The following is a 12,214-nucleotide window of genomic DNA, read 5'->3' on the forward strand; positions in this document are numbered from 1 at the left end:
CCCCTAATCACCCCTCATCCAATCTTTTATCCAATCTCTTTAAGTTCTACTGATCAATTATATCTTGAAACTGAATAATTCTCATTTCTGCCACTCTCTAGTCCAAGCCATGACTGTTTCTTGCCTGGACTACTACAAAAACTTGCCCCTCTCCATATTGCAGCCAGAGAGAACTTACTGAAAATTAAACCACTCTCTAGCAAGAAAAGAAAATCTTTCACTGGCAGAGCATTGCCTTTGGAATGAAGTCCAACCTTGTTATCATGGCATAGAAGCCCTGGTGTGATCAGGCTTTACACACCAGTGCTCTGTTTCCACTCCACATGGGTGTACTTCAATACAATTGTAATACTAACCATTTGAGTTGGCTTCAGATCCACAAAGAAAAGCGCCAGTCCTCCACATGGATGCCCGTGCTTCATATCCAGCCATGAGCAGGGGTCTCCAGGCCCCCCGTATCTACAGACTCAGGGCTTCCCACAATTCCCTCATGTTCAGTAATTCACTAGAACAACTCACAGAACTGAAGAAAGTGCTATACTTACTATTACAGTTTTATTATAAAGGATACAAATCAGGACCAACCAAATGGAAGAGACACACAGTGGGAGGTTTGGGAGGATCCCGCATCCAGAGTTTTCTCGCCTCTCCCTGTGGAGTCAGCTCACCTCACCTTCCCTGCACATCAGTAGGTTCATCAGCCAGGGAGCTCCTCTGAGCCTGTGTCCAGAGCTTTTACTAGAGTTTTATTAGAAAGGCATGATTGATTAAATCACTGGCCATGTGACTGAGCTCAATCTCCAGTCCCCTTCCCCTACCAAAGGGCCAACCCTCTAATCACATACTTGGTCTTTCTGGTGACCAGCCCCAATCCTGAAGCTATCCAGGACTCCCTACTGAGTCATCTCATTAGCATAATGATGTCACTCCTATCACTCAGGAAATTCCAACAGTTTTTGAATCTCTGTACCAGGAACCACTGGGGACAAAGACCAGGTATATCTTTATTTCATCACAAAACCTCCCAGACCTCATCTTGCACCACTCTTGCCTTCCATGCACAGACATGCTGGTCTTCTCGTAGCCCCTGGACTGTGCCACGTCCTTCCCTGTCCCTGAGACAATTCCCTTCTCCCTCTCTCACTCCCACCCAACTCCCACAGCCTAAGATTACCTGATCAGAAAGTCCTTGCCTATCTCAATGTCGCCCTTGTATCTCCCCATACTTATTTGCTGCATAGCACCTGATTTTATCTATGTTTGTCCCCTCCATAGAATATAAACTGTTTGAGGACATAGCCTTGTTGTCTTGTTCCTTCTTTATCTTCTAGCACATACCAACATTCAGTACATATTTGTCAAATTAAAGAATAAATAAAGTGGGAAAGATAAGAATATTAATGCCATTTGAAGCTATTTGATTGTTAAGAAGAAGAAATGTTTAGGCTTAATGAGAAAAGTAATACAGAGAGGTTGTCAAATCAGAAGCAAGAGAATGATACGTTTGGGGGGCATATGAATATGGGGAGTATGATTGCAGTGTACCAAATGTATTGTGGAGGGGAAAGGACTAGAGGCAGGAGGCTTTAGAAGACTATTCTGTTGGAGCAACAAAGGCAACAAAAGCCCATGCGCCATAACTACTGAGCCCGTGTGCCACAACTACTGGAGCCTGTGCTGTTAGAGCCCATGCTCTGCAGCAAGAGAAGCCACTGCAATGAGAAGCCTTCACACCTCAACGAAGAGTGGCCCCTGCTCGCCACTAGAGAAAGCCCACGTGCAGCAACGAAGAGCCGACGCAGCCAAAAATAAAATTAATTAATTAAATAAAAATAAAAAATATGTCTTACTCAAATACATTCTTGTTGTAAGAGATAAATACTGGAGTAACAAAAGAAAATATGAGACCCCCTTTCTTACTTTGCAATCTTTTTTTTTCTTTTTTACTTTGCAATCTTTAAGTTTTGTCAACAAACACTTTTTTAAACTGTTAAAGTTGGCTTTTCAACATTTGCCTGGCTCCTAAAACCTCCCCAGGCTGAGTGGCACAGGAGGACTAGGCAGCAAGTGGGGACTTGTTCTCTCGAAACTGCAATTTGCCAGGTGGTGAAGACTGCTGCCAGGCTTTTCTTGGGGACTTTCTGGGCTCTTCTTACAGATTGCCAGTATTATCTGGAGGGAAATCAATACTGACCCAGTATCAACAGTGGGGAAAGCACCGAATGTTCTTCACTGTTTGAATAGTACAGTGTTGGCATCTGAACTGGGGGAGATTAAATTCAGACCCCAGAGACTGAGATAAAGTCTATTTCAAATGAGCCTTAGGGTCCCTAAAGAGTGGAGGCCACAGCATCTTTCCCTCTTTGACCCCCTTGATAAAACGACCCTTTTTCTCAGACAGCACATCATTACTCATAAGACACACACACACAAACATGCACACACACACGCATATACACACGTTCTACTCTAAAACTTGCCTATTGAAGCTAACATGTTGGTCCTAGTTTCTTTTTCACTACTGACTGAAAACAAAGATGTATTATGAATACAAGTGGAATTCCCTTTGGCTATGTTTTGAAGCCACCTGGTAAACTTTCCCTTTTGGAATTTTAAGCAGCCACACAATTGAATTAGGGGACAGAACAACCACACTGGTGTCTGGTCAGAAGCAAGCAACTGTTTGCAGCTGTGCTAGGGGAAAGCCAGTCACTGGTTCTGCTTTCAGATCTGTTGACTGGGACAAGCTAAATGCTGTTTAACTTGGCCTTCATCTTGCTACCCAGAGCAAATTACGTGGGCCTTAAAAGACAGTTTCCCCTACTGCCATTTAAAGGACTTGATTCAAGAATTTATTCTGAACATAAAAGGAAGTTGGGGAAGAGTAGTTTTGACAGAGTGGGTTGCTTCAAAATCTGCTTCAGTGGAGCTTTTGAGATTGATTACCTTTGCTCAAGTCCCAGAGAATACACAAAGGCTGTGCTTATGGAGAAAAATCACCACATGATCAATTTCAATTTCTACAGTCTCAGCAGGGATCCCATTTAGGGATATTATCTATGATGGAAAGGGAAGTAATAGAGGTACAACACAAAGGATGGGTTTAAGTGAGGGCACTGTCACCCTGGTTGCGGTGTGATTGGTTGGTTAGTGCTAATAAGAACGAAGATAGGAGAAGGGTGACGTAAATACACTATCATGTGTAAAACAGATAGCTAGTGGGAACCTGTGGTATAGCCCAGGGAGCTCAGCTTGGTGCTCTGTGATGACCTAGATGGGCGGGATGGGGTGGAGGATGAGAGGGAGGCCCAAGAGGGAGGGGATATATGTATACATATAGCTGATTCACTTCACTGTACAGCAGAAACCAACACAACATTGTAAAGCAATTATACTCCAATTAAAAAAAAAAAGAAGGCAGAAAAGGTAAGAGAGAAAAAAAAGATATATCACTGACTGGATTACTAGATGAATATTACGGCTTCATAGTTTTTCCTAACCTGGGGCTGATGGCAGAAGCTGGGTTATTTTGATTCTGGAGTATAGAAATTTTAAAATAATGTTTCCCTCATATTACAAAAGAAAAACTTGATCATTATAACAACGTAGAAAATACAGACAAACTGAAAGAAAAAATTAAAAATCACTCAACTGCCCCACTCCCTACGGAGAACAACTGTAAACATGTTGACTTATACTTTAAAATTTTTCTGTGCTTAAATACATATTTTTATTAAGAATGCATTCATTACTGCATCTTTTATTTTGAAAACTGTCTTTCACTTAACTACCTTCTACCTCATCTCTCCATGTCAGTACTACAATATCCCTTTTTGTGAGTTTTTAAATACAAAACCAACAGATGCTCTTGTTAAAAATTTCTGAGTATAGGATAAAATGTAAAAGTATTTCTCCTACCTCCCAGTCTTACCTCCCCTAAGGTAACCCTAAGACTTTTTCTTAATATTTCACACACACACACACACACACACACACACACACACACACACACACAGAGTATTCAATTAACTAATGTATCACAAGGTACAAAGTCAAATCCTGTTATGTGGAAATTCAGGGTTTTTCCAAGTTTTCACTTCAGTGAGCATCCTTGTGATTAAATATTTGCACACAGCTATGATTATTTCCTTAAGATAAACTCCAGAAAACGAATTGCACAATTTTAGCGCTTTTAATACATGCAGCACATTTGCCCTTCACATGGTTTGTGCCAATTTCTCCCCCCCACCCATACTCAACATTGAATTTTAAAAAATCTTTAAAAGTATAACACATATAGAAAAGTGTCCAAACCATGGGTTAGCCCTGTCCAATATGGTAGCCACCAGCCACATGTGGCTACTGAGTACTTGACATGTGGTTGGTCCAAGTTGAGGGGTGCTGGAATTGTAAAATACAAGCCCAGTTTTGAAATATGGGTACAGAAAAATATCATATAAAATATATCATTAATGATTTTATGCTAATAATATATTGAGTGATATTTTGGATGTAGTATGTTAAGGAAAAATATATGATTAAAATTGATTTTTCACTTGTTTATTTTCACTTTTTTAGTGTAGCTACTAGGAAAATTTAAATCACATATGTGGCTCACAATTGTATTTCTCTTGGACAGCACAAAGAAGGACGTGGTATGGCTTCTTGGGTAATGAAACCTGCTGTCCTGATTGGCTGTCTTCCTCTTCCTCTCCTGTTCCCCTGACCCCACCCCTGCCTGTGCCTCAGTTACAGCTAGCGCTCTTAGAACTAATGTAGCTCCCTTCACCACAACAATTCTTTGTCAGGAGTGATCAATAAACACAGGGTGAGTGTCCACTATTGAAGGCAATGGGGTATTAAGACCGTGATCTACCAGAACCGACCATTAAGTACAAACTCGAAGTTGCAAGTTGAATCATTTGTTAATTGATTTGTTAGAAAGTGTACGTACTTAGGCTTCAGGAATTGCTGCTGAGTCCAGCATCATGCCCTATTAAAATGTGCACGCAGAGCATGGACAGACGGAATATGCACACTTGACAAGTCAGTTTGTTGATGGAAGGTCACCATCTCTTGTCGGCCCTCAGCTTTCCCTTCCTCACACATTGACTGTACTAAACACACCCTCGGTACACACACTTCTTATCAAACACAAATGCTCTTCCCAGGTTGGCTTCCACACCCAATCACTTCAGGGTAGAAGCAAAATGCAGGTAAGTAGGAAGAAGAGGGCCCAGAGATGACCATGTGAATCTTACTTCCTTTCTGCCCTATTGTTGTCTTATACCTTGTTCTCTGAGTCACTTTTTCGCTGGACTCAACTTTAGAGTTTTAAAAAAAAAAGATTTTTTAAAGTACATCTTAAAGTATTTTTGGCTCGATTGTATGCTCGATTATTTGGAATGTGGCCCAAATCCTTGCTTCATTCCACTGCTTCAGTCAAAGTAGCTTCTGTCTGGAAGGCATTCAGGTAAGGGGGATTAAAATAAAGAAATATCTCTGTTCCATCTTGTCTTCATCATCATTCTTTTGTTGTTCTATCATGCTTAATTTTATGAGAATAATGTTTCTAGCCCTTTGGAACTCTCCACTTAGAGTTTTCTCTTTAAAAGACTCTCCCTCCCCTAAACTTGAAGAATAAGGGAAATATCTTGTGGAAACGAGTGTGAACTAAGAACCGAAGGAGCACCATCTTTGTTCCGTTATTGGTTTGACTTACTAGATGAACTTGAATACATGTCTTCTAAACCTTAATTTTGCCATCTGTGGACTAGGGACAGAGTGTTCCCCCTCCTTCCTATGTTTAGTTGGGTTTGCAATAAAAGCAATAAACTGGATGCAAAAGTAATAAATTATTCCTTGGGCTGCAGTGGTCTTGACATTTGAAATTCCTTCCAGACTCCAGATTCTGTGATTATAAATAATAAATGCTTTCACTCTTTCCAACCACTGTGTTTCAACACACTGGTAAAATTTAAAGACCTCTTTCTTATCGCAGTAAGCCAGGCTACAATTTTTACCTTACACAGATTGCTAAGCACATTTTTCCCTCTTTATATTCAAAGCTGAGCATATACTTCTTAAGGTCTTTCTACCTTCCCTCTTTCTGTCCCATTACCCAAGGGTTAAGCAAATTTTAAAAGTTTACAATGGTGCTATAAAATGAACAAGGTTGAGTTGCCTTCCAGCAGCACTGGTTGAGCCAGAGAGACAAAAAACTCCATGAAATATTTTTTGGTTAAAAGAACTGTTAAAACTTTGAGGATAAAACAGTTCTGTCTCTTCTTATCAGCATGAAGAAGCCAATATCTGTGAAATGGCAGATTCCTAATGAAAGCATGACTAAGTACTGAATAGTATGGTATAAAACATTATTACCTTTTTTTTTTAAAAAAAAGAGCTTATACACTATATATATTTATTTTTATTTTCAGATTATAGTTGGCCCTTGAATAACTTGGGGGTTAATCCATCTATAATTTATCATTGGCCTTTCCTATATGCAGTTCCTTTACATTCTCAGATTCAACCAACCTCAGACCGTGAAGTACTATTGAAAAATATCCGTGTGTAAGTGGACCTGCACAGTTCAAACCTGTGCTGTCCAAGGGTCAACTGTAATTTTCCTACCAAAAGCACTACTTCCCAACCTAATTTGTCGTCTCAAAGCTTTGAAAGCATTATCAGATAAAAACAAATCTGAGTATACATCGAAAGTTTATAGGTCTCACTGGCCCATGGCTATAGCTAAGATTTCATTAACAGTGTCAGCTGAAATGCTGCCCTGATAGCTCACCCAGGACCTCCAGCTCCTGTCACTCTCTCCCGTCACCAGAGGGTCAACAGGCTGGTCCCCCATGTGTGCCTGAGCCCCACCCTGTCTGTGGGTTTGGCAGAGTCTGCTGGACTCTGATGCTTCTCCTTCCTTGGGCACCAGAGTCTCTCTTGGGATTCCAGTGAGTGCCCCCTGCCCCTCAGGCATTGCTGCTTCTCCACGTTGTTGATTCGGCCAAGTACACCAGATTCCACAAGGAGCCTAAGTCCCCTCCCCTCCTTTCTGTGACACTCTGTTAGAGCAGTCCTCAAACAATATTATTTGTGCCTCGGTAGTTTGCAGAGATTTGGTGAAGTACCTCTTTGCGTTTTTACTTACTGACTTCCTCTTTGCTGTGTGCTGGACATGAACTCCATCAAAGAGGGGGAGGTAGGGCAGAGAGAGCCAGACCAAGAACTAACCCCCTTCCATACTCAAGGTTACACCTCTCCTCTGACCACCAAAACTTGAGGGCAGATGTCTGTCTTCTTGACATGAACGATCTCCCAGGAGACTTCGGTAACCAGAACTTTCTTCAGGTTTCCCCACTAGTTCACTCAACAAGGCTGAACCTCCTGCAGTGGGCACATTCCAAAGACAAGCTAAGATCCTCACTAAGTGAGGATGTACTCTTGTTTGGATGAAAACCACCCCAGACCAAACCCCCAGCGATTGAACTTGAGGTTGAGAGATTGCGGTTGAGGGTGGGAGCAAGTATAAATCAGTGAGGAGGTGAGGGGGTGGGGCGGGAGGAGGGGAGGCTGAGGAACTTTGGGGAAGGTGCAAGGGTGTTTTAGCCCTTCACTCAGGTCTGCATTCTCTCTGCAGAACGACATCTTCGAGTGGTCCAGGGACCACCGAGTCCACCACAAGTACTCGGAGACGGACGCTGATCCCCACAACGCCCGCCGGGGCTTCTTCTTCTCCCATATCGGGTGGCTGTTTGTCCGCAAGCATCGGGATGTTATCGAGAAGGGGAGGAAGCTTGACGTCACCGACCTGCTGGCTGATCCTGTGGTCCGGTTCCAGAGAAAGTAAGTGAACGGACACCATCGATTGTCCCTGAGCGACAGGACCTGGAGACAGGGCACAATGGGGTGCAGTAATATCCCCAAGCAGTTCTCTGCATAGCACTTACCCTGACGATTGGGTCTTCTTGTTAGGATTACCGTCTGTTTATTCATTCCTTTTTATTTATTTTAATTTTTTAAATATTTTTTATTATATATATGTATATTTTTAAATTCATTCCTTTTTGATCATTACGTTTTCCCTTGTTCACACATTTGTTTTGAATTTGAACTTGATTTTGAAATGGATTTCCTTTAAGCCCACTTGTCATTTCCTTCAGACCCACCTGAACTACTGATTTCATGGAATGTTTCTGTAGTTGTCCTCGCTTGCTCATTCATGTTTCCCTGGGGTAGCGAGGAGGAAAGAGAGGACTTGCTTATTTTAGTGACACACTTGACTTCAACAGGACTGGACTCCCGCCAGGTCCCCTGCTCTGTTCTCCCTGAATTCTCTTGTAGTGAGGCCTCCTCTCCCCCAACCCTTGGAAATGGTAACACCAGTAGGTTTCTGTGCAGGGAAAACGTGACCATGTAACAAAGAGCCTCAAAATGCTTGTGTGCACTAATGGTGTCAGCTGAGCATATTCAGTCCGTCAGCATTTGCAGGGTGGATCTATGTTCAACAAGCACATGGTGAAAGCTTGCCTGTTATCGTGCTGGCAAGTGGAGGGCAACCATGGTTCACGTTTTAACTAGGGAGCTGGCCTAGACTCTATCCATGTTGGTCTGGATCTGTAAAGTTGGCCACAATGAGAGCATTTATAAATGGGCTTGTTGCCCCAAAGCAGTGGATTTCTGTGCAAAGAGGGACAATTTTGGGATCACACTCTGGTGAGAGCCTTGAGATAATATGGTGAACAAGTGGTCACTGGACACCATCTCCACTGACAGGCAGGAGTCATTTGAGGACTCATTCCAAACAGAATCTCCCAATAATGGAAATGGAGGCTGTGCCTTTGACACAAGAGATCCTTGCACGAGAGGAAGTATGGCTGAGAAATGTGCTCATTTTCCCCTCAGTGGATGGTGGGACAGGTTGCAAAGGCTCACACTCGCTCTAAGGCTCAGTTCCAGCTGTAAAATGGGAATAAGAGTAGTACCTATCTCTTACAGCTTTTATGAGGACATAATGAAAAAAAATGTATGAGAAATGTCTGGCATTTATATAGTAAGAGCTTAGATCCATAATGTCTCTTATTCCACAGGCAGTGGCAACTCCAGAGGATTCCCTGTCTTTCCACCCCCTGCTTCTGTTGGCTTCACCATAGGGTCTTCTCTGTGCTCCTCCATACAGCTCTTTCAGGTGGACACAACCAGTGTCAATAGCCAAAATTTTATAGTAGATGTTTTCAATTTACAATTAAATGATTTGTTGATTTTGATTTTTCACCATGAGAGTAAAAGAGGAAAATCTGCAAAATTCAGAAAAGTAGAAAGAAACTCATGCACAGTCCAAACACACAAACACAGCCACGATTCAGATTCTGTAGTATCTCCTTCTATATTTTATGTGTATATTTGACATATTTTACATGATGGCAGTCATACTGCTTATGTAATTTTATGTCTTGACTTTTAACTTCAGATTATCTTGTAAGCACCATTATCAAAGGCTGCATGGGTTCACCGTTTGAGTGTCATAGTTTATTTAACCATCACTCTGTGATGGGATACGTATGTCTTTTCCAATTTTGTGATATAAATGATGTTGCTATACAATTAGTAATGCTTTGGGACAATCAGACCTTAGATTAATTTGAAGATCTCAGATGAAGAGGCAGAGGATCTTCTGTTTTATTCCTGAGAACCAAGCTGAGAATAATAGTCTCTGACCAAAAAAAATGGTTTCTCTGACCAAAAAAATGGAAGTTTTTTTTTCATCTTTTCCCTTTAAAAAATATGGTAATCTGATTCATTAGGTGTATACTCATGGTACCTACATCCAAAGACTATTACTAAATGCAGGCAGAAGAACAAAGGCTATTTCGGCATGTTCCTTGAATAGTTATCTGAGAACATCTTTCATTTCCAGTCCAGTAACCAAAGGAGATTGTAGCTATCAGAAACCACTCACTCATATTATCATCTCTTATATATCATTGAGGTCCTGCTAGAAATCAGTGCTGAGGATATGACCTTAAAGATTCGTCTCAGTTCCCCCAGAATTTGCAGTCTAGCAGGGAACCCACAAATTAACTTACAGACAATTATGCTTTAGAGAGAAGAGTGCTATAATCGGGTAGAATAGATGGGGAGGAGGATATTTATCATGTCTCTCATTTCATAGAACTATATAGAGCCATTGAACTTTGGAGCTAGGAGGGACCTTACAAATCAGTTAACCCATGCCTTCCATTTTTCCTATGAAAAAACTAATAAACGAAATTTAAATAGAAAGTTGGGGATAGAAGTTCTGTCAGTCTGTTTGGGCTGCTTTAACAAAAATACTATAGCCTAGCTGGCTTACACAACAAACATTTATTTCTCACAGTTTTGGAGGCTGGGAAGCCCAAGATCAAGGCACCAGCAGATTCAGTGTCTGGTGAGAGCTCTCTACCTAGTTCATAGATAGCTGTTTTCTGGCTCTGTCCTCACACGGCAGAAGGGGCAAGGGAACTCTCTGGGTTCTCTTTCATAAGGGCCCTAATCTTATTCATGAGGGCACCACCCTCATGACCTAATCACCTCTCAAAGGCCCTCACTGCATTGAGGATTAGGTTTCAACATGCAAATCTGGAGGGGACACAAACATCAGTCTATAGCAAGTACCTACATCTCAGATTATTTGCTCAATGTCCTTTGGATTATGCCTCGTTGTCTGAAAGGAGCTACAACAGTTCTCTGCAGTGTGGGTGGACACTCGTGTCCTTTGGTAATTATCCAGCCTAGAGAACATGGAGATCCATAATCCAAAATGAGGCTTAGAATTACTGAACTAAAGGAAGAGAGCTTCCAAGATACACAACGATACTGTGGCCATTTGGGCGTTTTTCATGTTCATAAAGCCAGGTTACCAGTCCTGACAGTCAGACCATGTGGAGGAGATAAATTCCTTAAGGAATAAGTCCTTGCACATAGGGGTGGGAGCTGGAGTGGTCGATCCTATCAGCAGTGGCACTGTCATATCAGGTCTCAGTCCCTGCTACCCTAGGCTGAGTGGGGGGCTTCCTGAGAAACAGAGAAAGGTGCCCAGTTCATTTGGGACCCAGTCCTGGGCCATTTCAGTGGCACCTCTTAGAGAGTCCCTCTCCTGGTCACAATTCCCATCCGTTTCTCTGTAGTCCTCCTAGGGCAAAAGTCCCTGTTCCAGTTTTGGTGGCCGGGGTTTGTTGCTGATTCCACTCCCTCCTAGGGAGCAATGTCTGTACAAAGAGACCCAGGTAAACACTTGGAGAGTTTCCTCAAACAGGCAGATGTGTAAATGAGAAGGACCCAGGATCTGGAGACTCCTCCTTCAGTCAGAACACCAGCACCAGTATTGAAGTTGCTTGATCCACAGTGCGTGGCCATCCTAATGACAGCTCACCAAAGACAAGCTTGCCTGAGAGCCAAGCTTGATCAGCTTTCCATGATACAGTCTCATAAAAGAGAGAAGATAGCAACATTAAGGGTAACAGGGAAACAGCACAGTTCAAGCTATAGTTCCAGGCTTTTCCTCTAAAAGATAACTTTACCAAGGCTGTTACAAGTAGTTAACTGGACTACTTCAGGTTTCTCTCTATTGTCAAGTTGTGAATGATGAAAAGGCAGGCATTAGGAGGTGAGAGGGAGAGGAGCCAGTGGTATCACATTTAGACTGTGGCATTTCGGGTCCCTGCCCTGGCCCCTGTGCCTTCAAGGGCCATGCTTCTCCCTGCAGGGTGAAGAGATCACAGGGCAAAGGTGCATGCCACCTGGAACCTCCTCCCACTTCTAGACTGTGCCTTAGGGTCCTAGGATCCTAAAATTCCCTGCCCAAGTGGCTCTGAGCTCACTTTCAGAGCCTACAGCAGCCTTTTCCCAGGCTCTGTCCTCCTAGAGGGAAGTGTGTGCCCCATAGACCCGAAGAGTGGCCGAGGGGCAGTGTTGGCCTGGGGATGAGCTTAGAAGCATGGGCTTGGATGTCCACACAAAGCAGACAGAGCTGGGTTGGGAAGAGAAGGGATTGGGCTACAAGCTAGGGGCTCCCACCTCTGCTCTTGGGCTAGGCCCTGCAAACGTTGGGGGTGAGCCTAGAAGGGCCTACTTATAAGGTTGACAGTGGGTCTGTCAGTTGGGAATTGTGTTTGGCTTAAACAAGATAGAAGTTAGTTTCTCTCACATGTAAAAGAATCATGGAGGTCCA

The 12,214-nt window shown here is 42.7% G+C and overlaps 1 protein-coding gene across 2 annotated transcripts in view; it reads left to right on the forward strand.

Moving 5' to 3' along the window:
- The window catches only part of SCD5 (stearoyl-CoA desaturase 5), a 163,997-nt gene that overhangs the window by 102,688 nt on the left and 49,095 nt on the right, over nucleotides 1-12,214 (forward strand). For both annotated transcript variants that reach the window (XM_060147943.1, XM_060147941.1), the window contains one exon: nucleotides 7,646-7,851. In XM_060147943.1, the coding sequence (XP_060003926.1) occupies nucleotides 7,646-7,851 (206 nt within the window). The remainder of the gene's footprint in view (nucleotides 1-7,645; nucleotides 7,852-12,214) is intronic.

Source organism: Lagenorhynchus albirostris, chromosome 4, assembly GCF_949774975.1.
Source record: "Lagenorhynchus albirostris chromosome 4, mLagAlb1.1, whole genome shotgun sequence".
In the NCBI taxonomy this organism is placed as follows: Eukaryota; Metazoa; Chordata; class Mammalia; order Artiodactyla; family Delphinidae; genus Lagenorhynchus; species Lagenorhynchus albirostris.